At 41.3% G+C, this 25,701-nt stretch overlaps 2 protein-coding genes and 1 long non-coding RNA gene across 3 annotated transcripts in view; 2 read left to right on the plus strand and 1 right to left on the minus strand.

Moving 5' to 3' along the window:
- foxo6b (forkhead box O6 b) overlaps positions 1-8,473 on the minus strand; it is a 50,496-nt gene extending 42,023 nt beyond the window's left edge. The window contains exon 1 of the mRNA XM_039821052.1: positions 6,960-8,473. Coding sequence (XP_039676986.1) covers positions 6,960-7,475 — 516 coding nt within the window. The 5' untranslated portion in view covers positions 7,476-8,473. The remainder of the gene's footprint in view (positions 1-6,959) is intronic.
- An 8,197-nt stretch (positions 8,474-16,670) lies between these two features.
- Positions 16,671-21,257, plus strand: LOC120570859. The gene is made up of 4 exons (XR_005641152.1): positions 16,671-16,715; positions 18,365-18,433; positions 20,255-20,361; positions 21,206-21,257. It is a non-coding gene; the product is annotated as an uncharacterized LOC120570859 (long non-coding RNA).
- An 826-nt stretch (positions 21,258-22,083) lies between these two features.
- On the plus strand, positions 22,084-23,982 carry LOC120571754. The gene is made up of 4 exons (XM_039820838.1): positions 22,084-22,137; positions 22,322-22,480; positions 22,671-22,763; positions 23,226-23,982. Exons 1-4 carry the CDS (start codon positions 22,084-22,086, stop codon positions 23,547-23,549), a joined length of 630 nt encoding a protein of 209 aa, XP_039676772.1. The 3' UTR covers positions 23,550-23,982.
- Positions 23,983-25,701: the final 1,719 nt, after the last annotated feature.

Genomic DNA, 25,701 nt, shown 5'->3' on the forward strand with positions numbered 1-25,701 from the left:
TTCCAATTGATTGAAGTGTGAAGGGCGGAGGGCGAGAATATATCAGTCGTATCCCAACCACTATGACTCATTTAAGCAGTGAAACACCCTGCCTCCACTCCCGGTGCATCCCCTGTTTACATCCCAGCCCTTCTCAAGATTGAAGTGATATCTGCCCACGTTCTATTCAAACGCCTTTCAGTTGCTCCGCATCCACTGACAAGGCAGCTGATCCTCTCAGATCAAAATCTGTCCGTCTCAGCATGGCTTCCTTTTCCATTCAAGCCCTCAGCGACTCTCCCCAACTGTTTTCTCTCCATTCAGAGGACCGATCAGATGAGACTTTTACCCATAGTCTCAGATTCAACAACCAACCCCCCTTTTGCCTTTCCAAATTCCTCTTCCCATTCCCCGCCCCCGGTTAACCCAGCGCCAAGCCCGCCAACTCGAGAGATGCCTCTCCTTCTGCTGCGCCTTTGTGATAATAACAATAACTGTGTAGCAGTGCAGAGGGCTCTCCGTTGAGCCAGAGCCAGGCCCGGCTGGCACAGGGAACCCTCTAAGCCTGTTCCACCATCTCCAACCAAATTCCCCTCTGTCTCGGCTGGCGCTGAAGCATCGCACGCATTAAGGCTGCTATCAATGCGCGCAGCAGCAGGGGCCAGCGCCGCCACTCTTGCACTATCTTTTCTCTTTCCGCCTCTCTCCGTCTCCCACTCAATTCTGAATCCAATTCAAAAAAAGGTTTTTATTGGCTGGACAAATTTTACCTTGTTCCTCAAAATGTCTCCCTGCCTTTCACTTTTTCTCTCTCTCGCTGTGCACCTTATTCTCCTTCTTTTCCATCTCCTGCAAGTGGAATCTCGGCAGAAGTAGGCGATGGCCATCAGTGTGGGCGGTAATACTTTACGTGAAGTGCATTGTGATGCATTACAAGCAGATTAGAAGAGTATTAGAGGTAAAGATCCACTGATGCTCTCAGTAATCAGGGACAAACAGTAGGAGAAGGTAAACAGTCAGTTGGACCAGCATTAGGGCTGACATAAGTCAGATTAAGTCAGATAAAATTAAAACAGTATTTTCCCTGCATATATATCCATACCTCACACCCAGTACATACCTCACACCCAACAATTATTTTAGGGGGATATTATGATTCATTCATTCATAACATGCATTAATGAAAAAAAAAAGGAACAGAAGAAAATCTTATGGTACCTGCACATAAAAAAAAAATGTATTGTCTTCTTTTCAGAAATTTGTGATTTAAAAATGTCAAAAGAACTAAGATCCTGCAACCATTTTGGTGTGTGTTATTCGCCTGGCTGGGCCTTAAAGCCCCAGAAAGCTTGGTTCCAAATCTCACTCTTTTAGCATTAAATTAAATATTCATGACCAAATCAAAGTTAAAGTTATGAAAAAAAACATCTCATCACATTTTTCCAACCAAGTTCCACCGTTTTATTTGAATGTCGACGTGAAATGTATTCTCTATATTGTGTCCTCAGAAAATCTGAAAAAGACGGGTCCATTGCATTTCTGACACTTTCTGCTTACAATCACACAATGCAATGAGTCACATTCTTGCGACTCTACAGCTGTCAGTGACAATGACCATGAGTGTTGAAAATCGCAATTTACTGCTCATTATAGCGTTAACTATAAAGTGTCTGTTATATAGAGTGAAGAGAATGAGTGAAGGACGGAGTGATTTAGGACACGTTACGTGTCTCTTTTTGTCTTCCCAGCTGGGCATTTTGAATCTACTTGCAACACATGGCACGCATGGATGCAGCAGATTGGCACAGTCAAAGAGAGAAAGAGAGAATTTTCTTGATTAATACAGTAGAAATAAACCCAAACCGGGCGTAAAAACACTGTCAGGACCCGTAGGGTTCAGGTCAGGTAGAATATATAGCAGAGCTCTACTATATACACATGTGCAGGGAATATGTATCATTCTGACAGAAGCACATGTGGAGCTTTAAAGTGATCTAAATGCTTCCCAGAATGGTGCATTAACAAGCAATTACCCAACCTGAAAAAATTATTAAAAATTACTTTCCTAATACAAATTTAGATACTGAAAGTAACGCTAATGTATGTTTGCGGCCGTCTCTCAGGTGTTCAAAAACAAGAAAACTCTCAGCGGGTAAAAAATATTGTAAAAAGGACCAAATTGTTACAGTATAAGTTATAAAGTAACTTTACACTAAATCCACTTTTTGAAGTTAGTAAAATACAATCACTTTATTACACATTGCCATTGTGACGGAGGCATGTTCAAGATAAAACAGGGTGTTTAGTTGCTCTTTAAAGACAAAAAGCTAACAGAAATTAATGCTTTTTTTGTATAAGTATGCTTGTTTGCCGCATGCTCATTATATCACTGTCTGATTACAACACTCATACACCCACGATGTTCCTTTAACATGCAGCTTGGTAGAGCCTCCAGGTAGAGTCAGGGAGCTCCTACCTGCTGCTGCTGCTGAGTCGGAGTACAGTACAGCCTGCAGACAGGCCACAGCACATCCATTCCCACGCACAGACACTTGTGAAATGAACATAACAATGTGTGTGTGTGAGCGCATATCCCCGCACCACCACCACCACCACCACCGCCGCCACGACCACCTACAGAACTGAACTCACTTCATACGACCAAACACAGCCTCCCACCTCAGATACAACAGCAAACATGGTCCACTTGACCGCAATTACTGAACCACAGTCACAGAAATCCATACATAGTCATCATTGTGTGTGTGTGTGTGTGTGTGTGTGTGTGTGTGTGTGTGTGTGTGTCCACAATTGTAGAAATCCATACCCTGGACACAAGAAGTGTTTGAGTGTGTGAAAGAAATCCAGTCCACCTCTGTAGCCTTAGTGATTGACAGTTAAACAAGTGTGTGACACCTCAACTGCGTGCCTGCCTGCCTGCCTGCCTGCCTGCCTGCCTGCCTGCCTGCCTGCCTGCCTGCCTGCGTGCGTGCGTGCGTGCGTGCGTGCGTGCGTGCGTGCGTGCGTGCGTGCTTGCATGCGTGCGTGTTTGGTATTAAGAGGCAGCAGAAGCTGCTGGCCCAGATGAAGACAAAGAGCCCAGCGGCTGAATTGAGCAGCAGCTCTCAGACAGGATTACACAACAGCTCTTAAAGACTGCTTTTAATAGCAAGACTCTGACTGGATCTTATTTCCCTCCCACTCATCCCAACCATCCATCCATATACCCCCCACCCCCACCCACACACACACACACACACACACACACACACACACACACACACACTCCTCCACATCAGTAATGTTTAATCTAAGCAGAATCACACACAGGAATGTAAGGGTGTACACATATTATTCACGCGTGTGTGTGTGTGTGTGTGTGTGTGTGTGTGTGTGTGTGTGTGTGTGTGTGTGTGTATGCCTCCGTGCTTCAAATCTCATTAAAATCAGTGCCAACTGTTACAGTCCAACATGTGCGTGCATGTGTTTGTCCCTCCTCTCTCTCCTTTTTTTATGCTCTGTTTTGTGGTGTTATTATGATTGAATCAAGTTGTTTTTCACTTCGACTTGGAGCCTCAATCTCTCCACCAATAGGCTTCCTTGCCAGACCAGCCAATCAAAACGTCCACGCAAAGCTGGAACGGGAGCAGGTATCAAGCTGGGCATCCCTGGGCAGCACGAACAAGGCCCCCGGGAATTAAGCTCAGCTTTAAATCCAATTTTTAAAAAAAACCATACCATAAAGATTGGACAGGGGTTGTTGCCGCTCTGCTCAGACCTAAATCAAATGGTGATTTTATTGAGATTAATCTGCGTCTTAATACTGCTCAATTGGAGGCTGGTATGAAGCCAAGAGATGGCAGGGAAGGGGAAAGCATTGGAGAAACCCTGTGTGTGAGAGGGACAAACAGACGGGAGACAATGCCACTTATCATAAAATGCTATAAGGATATGATAACATGGAAGGAGAAGTAGAAAAGGATTTTGGATAAAAGCGATGTCAAACACACAGGTGGTGTGAAATGTCTGTTAATCCCACTGCAACTTGCATTTCCCCTCCTCTGTATTCCCTCTATCGCCAGGCTGTGTCAGAAAAGCGAAACACACAGGAAAGTAAAGCACAACTTCAAAAGAATTAACAGAATCTTAAGTAACTTTTTTTCAACCTGGACCCTGTTTTCCTATGTTTTTGTGTCTAAGTGACTGATGGGAACAACAATCCTTAAAATAGGTCCAGTATTAAGCAAGACCAATGCAGTGAAAGAAGCTACAACGTAACGTTAATGGGCAACTGCGCACCTTCAATTTACGTCCACTAAAAGTGCCCGTTTTGCCGCTGATAGACTCAGATTATTATTCCAAGTGTTTGGACAACATTATGGAATGGATCCCTACATAGATAGACCTTTTTGTTAAAGAGTAAAATCATTTTTTGTTTAACATGAAACAGCCCTGAAATCACCATCGCCAAACTCCACCAGACACCATGTAAATAATCAGGACTTTTATCATCGTAAAACACACTTCATTCAAAGTGGACAGAAACAAAATAAAACTAAAAGCCGTCTTGGTTCATCTTTCCACTTGTCCAACAATCGCCACTCTGGTTTGGTGGAAATAAACACATAATTTACCAATTTACATATTGGAAATATGCTGGCTCTATACACGCTAAAAGTCCTGATTATTTACATGGAGTCTGGTGGGTTTGGTGATGGTGATTTCGGGGCTGTTTCATGTTAAACTAAAAGGATCTTACTCTTTAACTAAAAGGTCTATCTCTGTGGGGATCATTTCCATAATGTTGTCAGACACTTAGAATAATAATCTGAGTCTGTCAGCGGCAACAACAGAACTTTTAGTGGACGAAATTTACAGTGCGCATTTGCCCTTTAGGGTCACATTGCAGCCTGATTCGCGGCTACCAGTTACAGCGTTCTCGCTCAATACTGGACCAGTTTCAATATTTTTGTTCACATCAGTCACTTAGACACCAATGCCTGGGAAAGTAGGGTCCAGTTTAACAAAAAAACGAAACTACCCATTAAAGGGGCACCCAACTGATTTTACATGACGCTCAGTTTACTCGTCAAAAGTTATACTACTACTCAGCCTGGGAAACAAGTATATTGTCTTATGTCTTGTGTGATGTCACAGTCCCGGTTAACTCGTCTTGGCTCAAGGCTTAAGTTTTAACGGAAAGCCTGTGTTGCAAACTGGAGTTGTTGGGTTTGAAATAAGACGTCAGGGAGGGTCTAAAACAATGATTGCATTATGGGTATTGAAGGATGCAGGGGTTTTTGCCGCTTCATGCATAAAAAGACTAAAAGTCAGGATATCTTAGCCTCTGCTGCTTTAAGTTTAAATTTGACCATTCGTTCTTCAATCTGTCTATTTAATGAGCCTTCCAAAATTATAGAAGTAAAGTACTAAATCACTGGAGTGACCCTTTAAACATGTTTGGCAGCCATTGCATGCTGTTTGCATGTTTGCATAATGTTCATGTTAATACATGTTCTCTGGTCCCAAAACACCCCGCCAAAGGAGTGCAGTTGAAAATTAGCCGGCTGGCTAACATTTAAAGAAATGTGGATTAGTGTGTGTTGTCCTCATAAATTAAATAAATACAATAAATACATCTTTAAGATTATCATGATGTTGAACAATGTATCTCTTTTTAAGCTCCTAGATGAAACAATGCCTGTAAATATTAAATCCTGCTGTCAAATTTAACAAGAAGGGAGTTATTGAGGCCTGGTCCCCTGTCCCCTGTTCTGTCAGAGTAAACTGTGTGTATCCAGCATTTTAGAAATTCCCATTCATTGAAATGTTGACCATTGTAGCCCTTTGATGAAAATCAGGAAATCAGATTGTCAAATATATATATTTTTTTGTTTTGTTTTCTGTCTCCTTTAACAATAAAAAATCTGATTCAAATAGTATTTACTTCTGTTTACATATGACCTACATATGAATTCCCAGTTTAGACAGTCTGGATTATTGCCCATATTTACCTTTACCTTTAGGCACACAGTTATTTAGGATTTACTGAACCACAATTTTTTTGCAGCAGATCTGATTAAGACGTTTTTCAGTCTGCTTTGAAATGGCTGAACATTTCAGAAAAGTGGCCTGCAGAAGCAAAACTTTGAAAAGCATAAAGAATAATATTAAGGGGAAGCTACAGCATAGGGTTTGGAAACAAAAGACCATTAATCCGCGCACAGAATGGGTGGTGGATTTAAGTAGATTACAGCAACCAATCTATTAGATTAACCTCATATTCATTTGAATTTAAGGGATAATCTGTAGTTACATCTGTTTGCTGTGACACCCCATGTCATCATCTCTTGTTATTGTCCTTTTAAACCCCCTCGCCTTGTGCCATGCTTTCGCACAGCCTGTGCGTAATTTGACGTGCGCGCACTGGATAGCAGGGGGGCGGGGAGGCTCCAAAAGGCTTATCCCGAGCACCCAACCGGCGGCATGGGGTGACGCTCCACTTGAGGAGCTGCAAATCGGACCGGAGGCTCACTCTGTCCCCGGTTTGACCCGGTAACGCAGAGGAAAAATAGGATTGAAAGCTTTACCAATGCGTCACAGCGCATAATAGCTCTATTTATCCAACCTATCCAAAAGGGAACCGTGGAGAGTGGGAGTTCGGCTCCGTGTGCCTTCTCCTATATGCAAACACACAGTCTGCAATCCCTAAACACGATGAACCCAGTGAACCCTCATCCAGCCACGCTCACCGCCCCTCTCCACACACTGTAGCGCGGAGTGACACGGGGACACGCCACTGACATAAATCGCTGGAACCAGGGGGTCAATTATGTGGCTTTCAAATATTCACGAAAGGAGTTCTGCTGCAGACACACACACACACACACACACGCAAACACTACGGCTAAATATAGAGCAGCTTCTTCCACTTAAACCAACCACCATGTGGTGTCAGAACATTCTCTCATGTGGCCTACCTTCCATCCGGCTGAACTGTTGCTGTCGCCTTTATCCTTGAAATAAGGGACAAAGCGAACCATCCAGTCATAGATTTGGGAAAGGGTGAGTCTCTTGTCCGGGGTGCTCTCGATGGCACGGGTAATGAGGTCTGCATAAGACAGGTTCCCCCACGCGTTTCGCCGGGAGGACTTGGCTTTGCGCAGCTGGCCGGCCACATCGAGCGCAGCCCCGGACATGCAGGCAGGAGCGGCCGCGACCGGGGCCGGGGCGCCGGCCGGGTGCTTGATCTCCGCCGGCGCGCCGCCTTTTCTCTCGGCCCGGCACGCGGACACGTTGTACTGCTCCACTTTGATCGACGCCAGAGCCAGACCCGCTCGGCTCGCCTCCTCTCCCCCCCCGGGGAAATCCTCCGGACACGGCAGCGGCCAGGTGCACGACCGCGAGCGACTGTGAGGCTCGAATTCCGAATCGATGTCAACCTGATGCGCATCCATGCCGCTGCCGCCGCCGCCGTTCTTCATCATCATCAGCATGGTGATCTCCCGCTCAATAGATAGTCCAAAATCGGGCAAGGTCACTAGCCTATAACAAAAAAAAAAAGCCTGTCAATGTTGACGTCTGCCAGTGAGTTCAAATGCCCAAACTGCTCCCTTTATACAAAGAAAAAAAAAGAAAAGAAGATAAAATGTGTCTTGTTTCACACACACACACACGGGTGATCAACCAGTATTGGAAAAGCCGGTAGAGGTGTGGGACATTATCATTCTCCTCAGAGCAACAATGTGGCATCCCATCACAACAGATGAAGGTGTATCCGAGGCATCAACAGCAGGATCAGTCTCTCTTCCATGTTAATGGCACAACACCGGCTGTGTTTGTTGGATGCATGCAGGACCAAAGTGGCGGTCAAACACCCATGATGAGAGCCAGACCTACTTGGAGAATGTCTGTGTGTGTGTGTGTGTGTGTGTGTGTGTGTGTGTGTGTGTGTGTGTGTGTGTGTGTGTGTGTGTGTGTGTGTGTGTGTGTGTGTGTGTGCTCGCTACGTCTGTAGCAACAGTTGATCCCTTTGACAGATGAAGTCCAGTCAGTGCAGGTTAACAGGAACGCTTCTCAAACTACCCCAAAAATCATCTGACTTTTATCATTTCCTTGCGGCTCTGCTCCCAAGCCGTCCTCCTGCAGACTGGTTGGTGGCCGGCTTCAGCTGAAACTCACCGCGAGCGCAATTACTCCCTTAGAAATAGAAACAGGCTCTCATGAATCATTTATATGAAGCCGTGGATTTCCAGACGATAAAAAAAAAAGCCCTCATGGATTTGATTTGGAGCATCCGCTCTCTGTGTGTGTGTATGTGTGTCTCCTCTGCACGCCGCCAGACGCCTCACTTGGTGTAGGAGATATTTCTACCTTTGTCTTTGGCTTTCCGTTCACATGTCACATGGGTACCGCGTCTCTGCCTATTGCTCTGCCTTTATACTACAACCCTGTGCGTCTCCGAAGGCTTGAAGCCACTTAACTGTAGCCTGGAATAAAGTGGGAGAAGTGCTGCTTCCATATAATTGGACGCCGACTGGATCAAGTCACTCCCTCCAGAACAGGTTTCCAAAAGCAGGAGGAGGGTGTGTGTGTGTGCGCGCGTGTGTGTGTATGTGTGTGTGTGTGTGTGTGCGTGCGTGCGTGCGTGCGTGCGTGCGTGCGTATTGTTTGTGAGTGTGTCCTGTGCATGCATTGAGTGTGTGTGTGTGTGTGTGGTGGGGTGAAATTTGTATACAGCATATTGATATTCATACAGCATATTCAATCACATACTTGCAGTTTATCATCGTGTTTATTAGAGCTGCAAAGATGAATTGATTAGTTGTCAACTCTTAAGTTAATCGGCAACTATTTTGATAACCGATCAATCGGTTTGAGTCATTCTTTATTTAAAAAAGTCAAAAATTCTCTGATTGCAGCTTGTTAAATATGAATATGTTCTAGTTTTCTTCTCTCCTCTGTGACAGTAAACTGAATATCTTTGAGTTGTGGACAAAACGCGACATGTGAGGACCTCATCTTGGACCTTTTTAAAACATGGATCCACATTTTTCACCGTTTTCTGACATGGTGTAGACCAAACAACTAGTCGATTAATCGAGAAAATAATTCACAGATAAATTGACAATGAAATAATCCTTAGTTGCAGCATGAATGTTTTTAAACAATTTTTTCACAAGTGACAATCATCATGAGTTAGAATTCAATTATCATGGATTAAAGATAAATGTTAACTTTATTTTCCAGCTTTTTGTTATTCAATAACCTAATTAGCGATAGATAGATAGATTGTGCCTCAAATCAAAGAAATATTTCACTTTTAATGTTTGAAATTCCATCTGCCTTTTTATTTTTTAAACTCCAAAGGCAAAAACCTATACTTTTCATTTGTAAATCCCTGTGAAGGCCACGCATGGTGTTTCTATGTAGTTTGGATTAATGAGGCCGCCGACGGCAACCTGGGATACAGACTTGATTGGTAGTATTTTTAATTCATAATGACCTTTGGTCAGCATTTATGTATTTTCTAATGAAATCCATAACACCATGTACAGTTGCACATTGCTAAGTAGATCTATGTAAGTTATTAATGCTTCATCGCAGAGCTTTACCACCCAAAGGAAATGGATATTTTCTTTTTTTCCTTTTTTGTATTTGATTTGTTCAATTTACTTTATTTATACGTTCTGTAAGGTGTACATGCTGTTTCAAAGCCTCCTCCACACTCAGAGATACACTTCTGGGGAAGAAATGCTAATGCCTTCATTTGTTCATCATTTTGTTGGCCTAAAAGTGATCCATTTTAAACACATGGAGTCAAAAATACATTGATTTAGCTTGTACAATACCAGCGATATGTACGTTTTTATTAAACAAAACTAGATGTTGGATGATTCTGCAGAACACTGACATTTTTAGTTTGATTTGGTTTTATGTCTTATGCCACATTTAAAAAAAAAATCTTGCTTTGTATTATATCTGCACAAGGCAGCTTCAGTATGTTAAAGATAAGGAAAGGATTGTGGCTGTGGCAAATCAACTACGGTTAAGGTCTGGTTAGGGGAAGATTGTGATTGCAGTTTGTAAAAAGGCAAATGTTAATTGTTAACTCTGTGATGGGACCAGTGTTACAGTAGTTTAGAATTTTTAATTAGTTTTTATTTTAGTTTTGACTTTAGGGCCACATTATTGTTTAATACTTTTTTGAATTTTTTTCCTCCCCCCAAAATTAAAATATGTCTGAAAATATACAGTATATGATTCCAACATATTATTAGTAAAGATAAATCAGCCTTATCGTAAAAAAACAACAACCACAACCTCCTCACCAACATTGATGATACGGTAACTGGCCTATAGGTGAGATAGCCACTATGGTAGCCATCCACAGATACAGTTAAGTTTAAAGTGTAACTCTCGCCAAAATGCAACCTAGGGTCTTTTTGTGAATGTTCCTGAGTCAAACATTCGTTTAAAAGCATATTTAGGACGGAAACGCCACTTTTAAGATTTACCGTATTCTTGTTTTCGGTCAAATGGCCTTTTGAATGGGAGAGTTAGGGGCACTTTTATGATAGCATCAAAATCACTATTTTTAAGAAGGCTCGACACAACATGAGACTTTGCTCCAAGTATCACCAGGGGCTCTACACATGAACTCAGCATTGAGAACATTGTTTGTGTACCCAGAGTTTACTAAAAAGAAAGCTTTTGAACAACTCACCGTAGCGGTTGGTTTTTCCGGTCGCCGTCCATCTAGGCAGTCAAAAAGTGACGATCTCCGAATGCAACCTAACAGGGAGGAGAGTAAAGATGGAAAGCTCCTAAAGCTTAGTTCCATATAAATGCACGGATAATTGGTTGTTTTGTCGTTAGTGAAAAACAATATTGACCTTGTAGTTGAAAAAGGAGCCTCTTATAAGAAATACTTTTCCTCCTATGGAGTCCATTAATTTGCATTCAGAGATCAACTCTTTTTGACTGGCAAGATGACGGATAGCGTAAACAACAACAGCTAAAGTGATTCGTTCAAAGACTTTCTTTTTAGTAAACTCTGGGTATACAAACAATGTTCTCAATGCTCGATACTTGGAGCAAAGTTTCATGTTGTGTCGAGCCTTCTTAGTGTTTTAAAAATAGAGATGCAATCATAGTTGTGCCCCTAACTCTCCCATTCAAAAGGCCATTTGACCGAAAAACGAGAATACGGTAAATCTTAAAAGTGGCGTTTCCGTCCTAATTATGCTTTTAAACTAAAGTTTGACTCAGGTACATTCACAAAAAGACCCTAGGTTGCATTTTGGGGAGAGTTACGTTTTAAGGATACACTGTGCCTTCCACATGTATGTTTGACATAAAAAAATGATGATATATGAATATGTAAATAGAAGCTTATTGTAGGGCTAGCGTTGGGCATCGTTTGGATTTTAACAGTTCTGATTCCAATTTCGATTCTTCCTTTCAATTCCGGTTCTTATCGATTCTGATTCTTTGAAGGGCGGAGTTGATGCTTATTTCACAAATATGAGGCACGTTTTATTTTGATCCAATGGTGGTTTGCAGTTTTACCGGGCTTTTTCAATGTAAAACAAAGCCACATTAGAGCGCCACTTACTGGGCTCCATGGCTGCAGCGCCTGGCCGCTACGGAAACCAAAACTTGCGTGCGTTGAATTTGGAACCGATGATCGGATTTGAAACCAAATCCTTCAAACAATTCTGATAAAGAAACGATTTCACTGGAATCATAATTTTTGTGGCACCATGTAGGGCATCATAAAAAGGTATGTGTACACTTTACACATACATTTTAAAGGCTTTAGGCCACCATACAAGTTATAGGCCCAGTTTAATATGCAAATCAATTTTATATAATATAAATGTAATAGGGGGTCCCTGCTCATCTCTCTTTCAGCTAAGGGGTCCTTGGCCTAAAAAACGTTGAAGACCCCTGGTTTAGAGCACTGGTTCTCAAACTGTGGTACAAGAACCACTGGTGGTACGCAAGCTCCCTCTAGTGGTACGTGGATGGAATCTCTGATATATTTTTTATTTTAAAAACATAATACTATAGAAATACTTTAACATTTCCAATAATAATACTTAAACTATGATCATTTAAAAGTAATTCTAAATAAGTGTTTAAGTGTTATATTTTTTGTCGTAGTTACAACTGAGTGCGCGTACATCCATGATTAGATGTGATGGCAAGATAGTTAGCAGAGCATAGTTCAAAAACATTGCCTTGTGTCTTTAAACTATTGGGAGAGAAGTGTGGATGAGGAGGAGAATATTTCAATCAGCCCTGTTGAGACGATATAGTGGACGAGCACAAGGGCTAGTCGCTACTTAAGTAGTAGTCTCCACAGCACCTACATCTCGCACCACAGCAAATTATACAAAACAGTCAGGAGAAATGACCCGAGTAGTCTCACATTGCCAGACCCTCCTTCACAGCGCTACAGAGGAAGGTCTTGCTAGTGCACACAGCATTCCGGGATGGGAGAAAAACGTGCTCTGATTTATTCGTACTTCTTTAAACCAATCACAATCATCTTGGGCGGCGCTAAGCACCGGACGAGCCACGATGCCTCTGCTAAATAGAGAGCCGAAGTCACGCCCCTTCCGGCGGACCTCATGGGACCTTAATTCGTCAATTTAAAAGAGAATTTTTCAATCGAAGAAAGTCTCACTTAGCCGTAGGTTTGTCATATGACCACTTAGTTTAGTGTGAAACCGCTCAGTGAACTACATCTCTCGTCTCACACAATTTACGTCACCTAGCTTGATGCTCAACTTTCTCGCTAGCTAGCTAGCTAGCTTAGCTCTGTTCCACAACACATGTAACGTTATCTTACCTGATGGGTTTTATCCAGTCAAGTGTTTTCAGCAGATAAGCAAAAGAACAAGCGAGATCCTCTGCTCATTAGAGTAACGTTACATCCTGGTATGATACACACGGACATCGTAGCTTCAGCGAGACGTCATCAATGAGACATTGAAGTGTGTAGTCTCTCTAATTACGTATTTTCACAGTCTTATACTTCAACAGTTTAACAATAAGAAGGGGCGTGACTTCGGCTCTCTATAGTCTCAGGAAGGAACATGTTTTGGTGGAACGTGTGTACGTTCAAAAGTAGTTTTAGTCGTGCAACAGAAAACTCCGATTGGACAGATAGTCTAGCTAGCTGTTAGACAGACAGACAGACAGACAGACAGACAGATAGTCTAGCTAGCTGTTAGACAGACAGACAGACAGATAGTCTAGCTAGCTGTCTGGATTTACCCTGCAGAGATCTGAGGAGCAGTTAACCATAGTCCTCACAAATCCACCAGAGCTTAGAACGCCAACACAGAGACAGAGGAAGGTAACGGACATACGGAGGAATTTCCGGGTTTCCACCATTCAACATTGGTAACATTCTACTTGCTACAGTAAGTCGTTTGTAACATTTCCATTTTTGTTTTCCTCTTAATCATATTACTTTTTGCTGGTGAAACCATCTAACTTATCTCAACATATTTATTCATCTAAACTGTGCATTACAATAAAATCAAAAAGATTAATTATCAGAGGATTACTCCTCTGTATGGGGTCAAAGAACCAAACTACCAACTCCCCTCGCTGTCTTTGTCACACGCCATTGCCTTTGGTGGGTCTGAGTCCATAAAACGGGGCTCCATCAATAGCGGCTCTGTGTGTTTGTAAGCTCCTCTGGAAACCCCCAACACTGATAGAGGCTGCCACTCTTTGACAGCTGGTTGTCAGTGACAACCGTAACCTCAAATGCACCTAAATGGAATGCTTTCATGAGGTCTAAATGGGCCTATCAACATGAAAAGAGAGAACGAGAGAGAGCGAGGGATCAGTGTTTGTGTGTGTGTGTGTGTGTGTGTATAAGAGAGAGAGAGAGAGAGAAAAAGTGGAGAGAGATGCTGTAAATGGAACAAACAGAGGGAAAATTCAAAACACATGGCTCTGCGGTTTCCAAGAGGAGATTTTTAATGTGCCGCAGAGAAGTTGTAACAGGAATGTGGTGTGACTCCTATCATATGGAATGAAAACAGTGATGCCGTGCCAGCAGGGTGGATATAGGGTGTTCAGCTGTGGCTTACAGCAAAGCCCTCGTCATCACGGCTAGGCGATGTACCGCCGCAGCGTAAACATGACGAACATGAGTCACACGGCTGGACACGATACAAGGAAGAAAGAGAATTACATGTTTTCACACAGGTGGGGGGGGGGGGATTTGTCAGAGATACTGTGGCTGTTTGTGCAAAATATGAAGTGAGCCTGAACACTCAACTCTTCCTAGGAACCATATTTTTATTTACATCAGTGTTTCATTTCCAGCTAGTATATGTCAGATTGAACTGATTTCTGCCAACTGGATTCGTCTGAGAGCCATCTTTATCTATAGTCCCTCATCGTTTTTTGAGGGGTTTTTTTGTCCCTCGGCATCAAATATTGATCATATGCATATTGACAATTGCCGCCTCCCTCAAGATGACTCTTCTTATTAATGTCTATTAAGTCCACTGATGCCCTTATGAAAAGGATGTAGTGAAAGGTAAATACCCTGTCGCACCAAAAATCTTTTGGCACACACTTTAGAATGGCAGAAATCTGTCCCATTTAAAGGAACAGTCCAATGTTTTGGGAAATATGCTTGCCATTAAACATACAGTAAAATGAGCGGAACAGTGGCAGTTCTGGTGGGTGTGGGGGGCAAGTGTGGCAAGTGCCCCTGTATTATTAAGCCTCGACCCCCCTCTGGCCCCCCTAACTGTGACAAATATTTTCATACATTTTTAACCCCACCTTTATCCCCAAAGAGAGGATATTATTCATGTCCAGTGATGGATAAAATGTAGCTTAACACTGAATGAGTATTCTTGTGTTTATTATTATATATATATCGTTAGTCTTTTGTTAGTCTATATCCACGACGTTCCACTTCCGGGATTGCTCAGTTTCCGATGGAAATTCTGCCAGATTTCAGTCATTTAGGCCGATATCCGTTGCCTTGGGCTTTCTTAGTGTTGGCGTTCTAACCTCCGGTGGATTTGTGAGGACTATGGTTAACTGCTCCTCAGATCTCTGCAGGGTAAATCCAGACAGCTAGCTAGACTATCTGTCCAATCTGAGTTTTCTGTTGCACGACTAAAACTACTTTTGAACGTATACATGTTCCACCAAAACAAGTTCCTTCCTGAGGCTATTTAGCAGAGGCACCACGGCTTTTCCCGGTGCTTAGCACCAGCCAAGGCGATTGTGATTGGTTTAAAGAAATGCCAATAAACCAGATCACGTTTTTCTCCCATCCAGGAATGCTGTGTGCCAGACCTAGACCTAGACTAGTCTTTTGTAGAAACATATCATCACACATATTTGGTACCCCTAAAATCGCATGTGGCCCAAGCCTGGCCCCTCCATTTGAGGTCTAGAACCGCCACTGGAGCGGAAAAATATCAACGTCATCGTTCAATGTGCATCTAGTGCAGACATACTGTAGCTCCAGGGCGTGTTAGCCTAGCTTAGCACATACAGTACAGACCAAAAGTTTGGACACACCTTCTGATTCAATGTGTTTCTTTATTTTCATGACTATTTACATTGTAGATTCTCACTGAAGGCATCAAAACTATGAATGAACACATATGGAATTATGTACTTAACAAAAAAGTGTGAAATAACTGAAAACATGTCTTATATTTTAGATTCTTTAAAGTAGCCACCCTTTGCTTTTTGATAATTATGCAAACCCTTGGTGTTCTCTCAATGAGCTTCATGAGGTAGTCACCTGAAATGGTTTTCACTTCACAGGTGTGCTTTGTCAGGGTTAATTAGTGGAATTTCTTCCCTTATTAATAAAAAAGCAAAGGGTGGCTACTTTGAAGAATCTAAAATATAAGACATGTTTTCAGTTATTTCACACTTTTTTGTTAAATACATAATTCCATATGTGTTCATTCATAGTTTTTAATGCCTTCAGTGAGAATCTACAATGTAAATAGTCATGAAAATAAAAAGGAAACGCATTGAATGAGAAGGTGTGTCCAAACTTTTGGCCTGTACTGTATATCCCAGATAAAGCTGCAGTGGGTAGACAGCAAAGAACGTCAGGATTTGAAGCTGAGTTATACCTCTTCCTGCAGCTCTCCCCTCTCTGTCGTATGGCCATATGCATGCGCAGAACAGCCAATAGGAACGTTCTCTCTCTCTCTCTGAAATGACCTGTGATTGGCCAAAGTCTTCTGTCACAGGCTAGATATTCTAAAGGCCATTACAGAGCCAAAAGGAGATGCAATTTTACTAGTATTCTCTCAGACCACTTGAATTACAAAATGCTGAAAAATGATTATAGACTGTAAATTCCAATAGCTGTCATAACTTGCATTAATGAGTTAGCTGTAGTCGGGTATCAATAATATGTGCTTCTTAATTGGTTTTACAAAGTAACGGTTAATTGCATGGTGAAAAAGCTATTTACTTATTGTTTTGGGTGAATATAACTTTGTTTGAAGTTATCTTAACTTGCTTTGCATAGAGACTATTTGGAACTCATCCAATCAGCAAGCAGGGCTGTGAGTGAGCATGCGCAGTAGAAGCCACCACCGTTCAGTCTCCTGCTCAGGATTGTTAGCGGTGCAATCAAATCGTGAGCCAACACAACATTTTCTGAAGTTTGCCGACAAATTTGCTAGAGATTTCATCGCTTGTGGAACAATAAGGTAAGTCTTCAAGCAAGTTAGGTTAATATTTGTGTGTGAATTTGTGTTTCTGTCTGCTGCCTCAACATAATCTATCATATGTTAACTAGCTAGCTAAACATTAACAAGCTAACAGGCAGAGCACATGTTCGGGCATGTTTTTGGGGGGGCTTTCCACCACCATCCCGTGATTCACCTGTAAATCCATTTTAACTTAAAGTGAAAACGCTCACATTTTAAATGTTGCTAGAGGAACTTTTATTTTCCCCGAGTTGACACAGTGGCTGTACGTATTTTGGTCGAATGTAGGGTATTAACCCGGTCTCCCGACAGTTCGTGTAAATGTCCACGTTATTCTTAATCTATTGATACGTGCTCACGGAGAACGAAAGGAGCCGTGCGAAGGGGCTCCATAAGCCCGGGAGGTACCGTACGAGTCGGCCCGCTGGGGACCCCCTGAGTGACGCGGCGGCCTAAAGGGCTCCATAAGCCGGGAGGCGCCAGCGAGCGCCCGCTGGGGACCCGCTGGATGAGGCGGACAAAGGGCCGCTCCATAAGCCGGGAGGCGGCCCGCGATGCGGCCCGCTGGGGACGCACCACAGTAACAAAACGCCAAAACCGCTTCGCCCGGGTGAAAGTCCTGTGTTGTTTGACCCATCCACCACCCCGACCAACCTGCCTACACGGATTTTTCGGCTTTTATATTACTCCCTACCATTTTCGTGCTGTGGCCACAAAAATATGCTTCCCATTGAAATACATTACTTAACATTTTCCGTAGTCCGCCACGTAAAAACCGACAAAAACGTCTCCGTGAACACGGTATCAATAGATTCAAATAACGTCACATTTTACACGAACTGCCATGAGACCTGGCTGTAACAACACAGACTTTCGGGTTACAAATGAAATTTGCTGCATTAAGTGTGTAGAGGAAACACTAAACAAGACAATTTGTAAGCAACACACATTTTGCAGCCACATTGGTCAGACAATTAGGAGAACATAAGTTACTTTAGCTACTGCTAGTTTCTGTTTTAATCGTTTGCAAAGCCAAAAACAAGGAGAATACATGATGACTGTTGGCAAAAGTTATTTTTTTATTTATTTTTGCAATTCGCTACATATTAAGGACCCTGTCAAGCATGTTAAATAAAAACAAGAAAAACATTAAAAATTAAAATGTATATCGATGTGTTTCTTCCATCCCGCCCCTATGAGCAAGCACCTTTCATTCAAAGTCAAGTTAACCGAAGTTGTTCCATATTTTTATAAGATAGCACCTGGTATTGATAGAACACACACGTAAGTTGTTGATGACAACAAATTATTTTTGTCTGTAACGTTTTCTTTTAAAATGAGGTATATCGGAAAAGTGTTTCAACGTCTGACTTTCCCCTGTTATTTCTTTAAGTAAATGCAGTTGCTAATATTGCTGTACTTATACTTAAGTCAGGATTGTTTATACTCTTAATTTTTAGAATTGTTTTTATGACTCAATCTGAATCTTCAAATATTCATGTAAGAGGATACATCTATAAGGATTTATATTGGAAAACTATCATTCTCCTGTAATGCTTGTAAAGTATGCACTATGTGTCTTTAATCTACAAATCACATCACTTTAAGTGGAACTTTCTTTTAACTAAGACATTATTTGTCCTTTACAGAAGTGCTTGTGGCAACTGCCTTGAGGGCTCTTCACAGCTGCTTTGTCAGTGGGCCTCAGTACACTGGAGGTGAGATAAAGTATACAATATTTTGGATGATATTATATGTAGATATACAAACACACACACTTACAACTTACACCTAAATTTTAAATTATTTAAAATAATTTCTTGCAGATGCACTGGACCTGTAAGCAGTGTAATTTTTCTACAGAAAAAAGAGGACAGTTGTTAAAACACTATCGCCTAAAACATGGAGGCTTTACTCGGCAACAGCCAATACCATGTCTTCATAACGATTGCTTGTGCACTTTCAAATCTTTTAATGCACTCAAAGTGCATTTATCGGGTTTGGCACTGTCAATCAAACATTGGACAAGCAAGTAAACCCACAGTTGTATTTCACTGCCAATTATGTGAATACACAGAGCCCTGCACTGAAGAAGAGTTTTTCACACACTTCGCCAGCCATTTAAAACTTAAGCAAAAGTTCTGTGTCCATACGACGGCTGTGATTTTCACAGCAATGTGTATTCAACATTTAATGCCACACAAAAGTAGGGTACACAAAAGGAGTGCTACAACACATTTTAAAACCGGAATTGTATCAAACATTAAACATCAAGATCAATTGACTGAAGTGGAGAATGATATTTCCTCACAGGATGACACTGAGTGTGAATTTGAAGAGTCTGTAGGTGACATAGAGGACTTGGAAAGTCAGCTGGAACGTAACCTTGCTGCTCTGTTTTTGAAAATGCAAACAATCCTGCATATATCAGAAAGTGCTACATTAGCCATTACTTCAAAGTAAAGTCCAGGAGATTATCAGTCAGCATTGTGGTGATGTGGATAATTCCATTGTGAGTGACGTTGTAAATGCAGTTTCACAAACTAATGTCCTGCTGAAATTCACCTCTACAGAAGGATCCTTATCAACAGCTAGCAGGAGAGCATCTTATATACAGCAAGAATTTCCTCTTGTTATGCCAGTTGAGTTTCGTCTTGACAGAGATAGTTCTGTTGTATATGTCCCCACACTGAAAATGTTGCAGGCTTTGTTAAGAAATAAGGATATTCTGGATAAGGCGCTGCATGTAGAATGTGGTGCTTCACCAGAAGGATACCACTCATTCAGAGATGGCTCTCATTTTAAAGAAAATGTTCTTTTGAATGTGGAAGAATTTAGGATTGCTCTTGGGCTATATATAGATGATTTTGAGGTTGCTAATCCACTGGGAACATCCAAGAAAAAACACAAACTATGTGCAGTATATTGGGTACTTGCTAATCTTGACTCCAAATATCGGTCAGCTCTCCACTCTATACAACTTGCACTTTTATGTAAGGTCAAGACTGTGAAGGAACATGGCTATGCAGAAGTTCTTCGTCCTCTCATTCAGGATCTTGTTACTCTTGAGGAACACGGTGTGTATGTTGAACAGCTAGCAGAAAGTGTTAAAGGAACTGTATTGTATGTAGCAGCAGACAACTTGGGGGCTCACGCTTTGGCAGGATTCCAGGAGAGTTTTGCAGCACATCTCTTTTGTCGGTTTTGTATGTGTAAGAAAGATGACATACAGGATAAGGAGGTCAGGTCAGGTCTACACCAGCCAAGGACAAGAGAGGACCACGACAGACATGTGCAAGAGGTTATACATGACCATACTATGGCCAGACATCTTGGTGTTAAAAGAGGGTGTCCACTGAATGAAAACTTGAAACACTTTCATGTGGTGGATGGTTTTCCACCTGACATTCTGCATGACTTTTTAAAGGGTATAGTACCAGCAGAAATGTCACTCTGTCTTCAGGATTTTATGACCAAGAAGTATGTTTCTTTGGACTGTTTGAATAAGGCTATTAAGCAGTTTCCTTACACGTTCTCAGATAAAGCTGACCAACCACAGATCATTCCAAAGACCTTCATCGCTAAGGGAACCATTGTGGGCAACGGACACGAAAACTGGGCTCTCCTGAGGCTGCTTCCATTGATGGTAGGCCATAATATCCCAGAAGGAGACAAAGCATGGGAGATACGATGCTCTGCAAAGATATACTAGAAATAGTAATGTCATCGCACTTTACTGAAGAGTTAATCCACTTTCTGGTTTGCAAAATCTCAGAACATAGAGAGTTACTGCAGCAAACTTTTCCGACCTACAAACTCCGTCCAAAACATCATTTTATTGAACATTACCCTCAACTGATTAAAACTTTTGGCCCACTAGTCGATGTGTGGACGATTCGTTTTGAAGGGAAGCACCAAATTTTCAAAAAGGTTGTGCATGACACTCATAATTTCAAGAATGTAGCACAAACCTTGGCTGTAAGACACCAGAAGATGATGGCCTTCCATTTGGATTCTGCATCCTTCTTTAAGCCTTCTGTGGAAATTGATAAAGTCAGGTCAGTTATGATCACATCTTTCCCTGAAAATGTTCCGCTCACTACATCAGCGAAACGCCAAGCAAAGTACAGTGCTGGTTGCAGCTTCTGCTTGTGTTCATGGTGTAAAGTACACTGCAGATATGATCATTTCAGTTGGCTGTTGCTCTGGTCTCCCAGAGTTCCAGCAAATAACACATATTGTTGTTATCAACACAGAAATCCTGCTAGTCTGCAGGCTTTTGACCTCATGGTATGGTAAACATTTACGTGCTTATGAGTTGTGCTTCAGTGGGGAGGGTCTCTCAATGTCACCCATCTGTCCGAACTGAATGATGTTTTCCCATTATCTTCCTATAGAGTGAAAGGCAATGTGTACGTCACACTAAAGCGTTACATATTATGCTGAATGACATGTGGACTGGGTACTAAAGTGATCTCCACTCTGTCTAGGACCATGGGAAGCTATAAACTAAGAATCATCATAAATGAAGGGGACATACGGGAAAGTGTCACTGGACAGAAAACCAGAAACGGTTGAAGAGCTGAAGATAAAAGTCAAAGAAAAATGCAACCTGCAGGATGACTTCAATCTTATGTATGAAGACCCTGACTTTGGTTATTCCCTCTGCAACCTAGATGACATAGGAGACTTGCCAGCTACAAAAGCAACTGTGAAGGTCATTTCATTGGTGACACTGACACTGGTGCCTGCTTCCACCACCGCATTTCTGATGCCTCAAATGTCTCAGATGATACAGAGATTCTGTCGACATACAGCTCATCATCATCAACAAGACAAGAGCAATGGCCAGAGTTTTTTGGAGATTCCAAACTTCTCGGTTGATGTAGAATTCAGACTGAGACAGGCTAATCTTAAGTTTTACGAGACCAAACTTACCTGAATGTACCAAGAGACATGAAGCATGGTATTTTGGAGAAGCTTGCTGAAGCGATCTACAAAATTTGATGCCTATCCAAATGAAGAACGATGCCATTCTGTGGCATTGGCTCATAAGCAAACATCCCTGCCTGAGGGGAACCAGGCTCGCCAGATGGGTGTTCTGGCTGGAAGAATAGCTTGACATACAAAATGGGGAACTATCGCACTAAACTGAGAAAAGCTGGATGTGCAGAAGTTGCTATAAATCAGGGTTAAAAAGGCCCCAGGAATGGCATCAAAAGGCCTCAAAAGACCAAAAAGGTTTGAGGTCAATTACTTACCAGACCTCCCTGAGGGGGAGAATGAAGATAGACTAGAAGTTGAAAGAAAGCTCCTGGTTGAAGAAATGAAAAAAAAGAACCCCAGTGGAACAGTCATTGCATCTAAGATGGACCAGACATTCCCACCGGCGAAGGCGGAGATTGTGGAGGCTGAACCTCCAGTGAAAACCCTGAAGCGGCGCCCAGCTCTTTTTACAGAGAGACAAATACGATACAGATATTGATATGCTTTTTTATATTCTCCCTGTGTGCATTTAGGTTTTAGGACTGGTAACCAAAGGTTTTCCAAAATTTCCACACTGGCTCAAGCCAGTCTACTCACACACATTTTTTTCTGTCTTGTAGGTGTTTGCTGAGTTCAACAGGATAGCCACGACAAACCTGGAGAATGACTTTTTGGTGCTGTTGACCGCTACACACCACGCTTTGTCACAATCTTCAAGTCCAAGAAAGGAAGTGTTGGAGAGAAACTGGCTGGAGATTGTGCAGCAAATTGATTCAAGGGTCAGTCCACTACAGACTTGTTAAGTTTTTGCTGTGGATTAGATAACTACTGCAATCGGCAACTGTTCTCTGCACTGTTAAGCATACATGGTGACACCTTTTTCATAGTTTTACGCGTTTAAAATGGGTTTGTAGTGTAACTTCTGAATGTTGCTTAATCTTGAACTTTATTTGTTCTATCCACTTCTAGAAACCAGATGTGACAGCAGTGCGTCCCCTTGTTCTCCAAGGCATCCCTGTTCTGCTTGGTGATGACCCCAGTAACTTCTACAACACCTCCTTTGTAAGTTCTCATATCTTAAAAGAGCACATACTGTATATTACTGTGAGTTCAGAACAAAGATGGGCTGCATGCTAACTGTGACAGTTCATTGTATGCCAGCAGGGTGATAAAAAAAAGATAAAACAACAAAACCCTAAACAAATGATGAAGCAGCCATTCAACTAACTCCATTTGTAGTCCATGTCACATGGTTGCACTGCTGAGTGCCACAATGCTAAGCCCACTTGCCGTGCTGCAATTGTGGGTTCTGCACAAGAGGTAGAACATTTCTCTCCCTCACATGCACTAGCTGTAACAGCATTAACATCTGAATAAATTTTATATTAGGACAGACATGAGAGCTTAATTTCAAAAAAAAAAAAATAGGCTGGAGGGAAGTGTTGGCAGGACAGATGACTTGATGACAATTGATAATGCCAATCACATTTACCTGTTGTAATGTTTGTGTTTGGTTGTATACAGGATTCTGACAGTGATGAGGCCTGGGACCAGGTATCTGTTGGGTTGCTGACTGTCATCAGTGAAGATGTGCCCCTCTCGCCAAATCATCTCCATCTTGACCCAGTGTCTACTGCCATCATTCTTGAAGGAGGTATTGTAATGAACAATCTCCAGAACCTACCTCAAGCACTTTGCCTCTTCTTTGGGTTGTCCTATGCACTACACTTGGACTACCCTAAAGCCATGAAAAACACATTCAGCTTCATTCAACGAGTGATGCTTGGCCTGGGAGAGAACAAACTCCCCCCCAAACTTCAAACTCTTAAAAATCTCCTGTTGAGTTAGAATGGTAAAAATCAAGAGTGACACTTGGCATACAATCTTGTTTATAAAAGTGGGTCCAGTTGCTTTTTATTGTTAGCTAAATTAAGGCACTCCTTTCATATTGTTTTATATCCACTGGGTTCATCAGCAAGTTACATTTAGAGGCTGCAGGTGTATGGTCATTCATACGTGTATGAGATCGGTTGCCATAGTCATTATTGTACAATAACTGGATGTCACTTGTAATAGTCAGCAGGTTGATACTGTCAGCAGTTTGGTCTTTAAACTTTATTGTTAATACAAAAGTAAAGCAGTTTCTCAGGATTATGTTAAATAAAAGGTCAGGGTTGGAATTTTCTTTCCACAAATGAGAAATTTATGTCTTTTTATAAAGCCAAATACATTGGCTGCCAATTATTACTGGAAGATTATTGAAGAACAATTTTGGTACCGATGTATATTGGCGAAGTAGGCAAACATTCAATCCAACAAAGTCCATTGTTCACATCCCTTGGTGTTACTTTCACTCTGTACTTTTGAAGAATGTTTTATTTTTTTATATTTTATGGTAGTGTAATAAGCATGTATGGCGCGTTCTGGTTCTGAGAAGAGATATTCTGTGGTTGGCGCTAATACCTTGACATTTATCATTTTAGTCTGAATGTTGTCTTCAAGTGGGTACTGATCACTTATAGTAATGACTAACATTTTAATCTCCTCAAAACCAATTAGTATCTCTGTCAGCTGTCTAAGGTGCAGATTTGACTGTTTTCCCTAAACATCTCTAATCAAGTATATTTCCCAAAAATTCATACTCCTATAAATAATTCGGTAAAAAAAAGTTAACAATAAAATTACTTATCAGCCAAGTCAAGAATTCAAAATCGTGAAATCCTGTGCCAAAATTTGATTGATTGAAATAAAAAGGTTTATCTGGGCCAAGCACACCATAATAATTTTTAAGATGATGAAATACAATCAGTATAAAATTACAAATGTCAAGGTAATGCATACTTTATACCAGATCAAAGGGTTTTAAGACTTTGATTTTAACATTGTAAACTAACAATGGTTGAGGTTCAAGGAATAAACCTGTTTCAACTATAATGTGGTTGTGTGTTAAATATTTCTATTTTATGATACTTCTTCTCTGGTACATTTATGTGACAAGTGTATAGTGAGTTGGCAGAACAGAGTTAACATATAGGTGAGCGTTTGGTGAATGTCAATTAGACATTTAGATGGTTATTATGAAGAATAACCATCTAAATGTCTAATTGATTACTGTAAATGGAATAAGGTAAAATGAATGTTTGAAGTACTTAATTTACACAAGTAACAGTTACTTGGTCTTTTCAAGGCAATCGGTTTGCATGGTTTAAACAAGTAAATCAGAATCGCTCTTCAAGTAACTAAAACGGAAATTCTAAGTTGTAGGAATTGTCACATTAGTTAGCCCAACTAAAAATATCGTGTTTAGATTACACACAAAGTAAAGTTCACATTACAGTACTTAGTTGTTTGAAATAGTAATTCTGAGTTGTCTATACTAAGTCAGGAGTACATCTAAAGTAAATTGTCAAGTACACCGCACACATTGTTTTTAGTTACTTAAACTCAAGAGTAAGTATACTATACTAAACAGGGATTTGTTAATACAACACGCAATACCTATTCCACTGTACTTAGTTTTTTAAGTGCAATCGGTTTGCATGCTTTTTTTAAGTAAGGTTAACTAATCGGATTTTACAGTGTAGAATCTTTGCCCAGCGACGCCAAGTTGCCTACCACAGCTTTAAAAATAAAATAAAATGCCTTTCAACAGCTCCACAGTGGTGTTATTTTTACTCATAGTGACAAACCCACAGAGAACAGTCTGTTCTCATTCACCGGCCGTACCTTTACCTACGAAAAGTAATGCACTCCTGTCATTTTAAAGGGAGTAAAGGTGACGTAGTATAAAGAGCGACAAAGTCGGGAGGTCTGGGAGGAGGGATGGATCAAACAAACTTTCACCCAGGAGATCGCTGTTCATGTCCTCTGTCTAAGCAAAAGTCAAAGTTGACTTACTTTAACTTACTTTTGTTACTTACTTACTTTACTGTACATAACGCCACAAAAAACACAATCTTTTCTTAAAACTAGTAGTTTTGTTGCCTAAACAGATTCTTCA

This window comes from Perca fluviatilis, chromosome 13 (genome assembly GCF_010015445.1).
Source record: "Perca fluviatilis chromosome 13, GENO_Pfluv_1.0, whole genome shotgun sequence".
In the NCBI taxonomy this organism is placed as follows: Eukaryota; Metazoa; Chordata; class Actinopteri; order Perciformes; family Percidae; genus Perca; species Perca fluviatilis.

Excerpts from the sequence above, each read along its gene's own strand:
- LOC120571754 (XM_039820838.1), top strand. The coding sequence starts at position 22,084 with ATGGACCAGACATTCCCACCGGCGAAGGCGGAGATTGTGGAGGCTGAA. Across the intron at positions 22,138-22,321 it reads TTGTGGAGGCTGAACCTCCA|GTGTTTGCTGAGTTCAACAG; the intron begins GTGAAAACCCTG and ends TCTGTCTTGTAG. Across the intron at positions 22,764-23,225 it reads ACTTCTACAACACCTCCTTT|GATTCTGACAGTGATGAGGC; the intron begins GTAAGTTCTCAT and ends GGTTGTATACAG.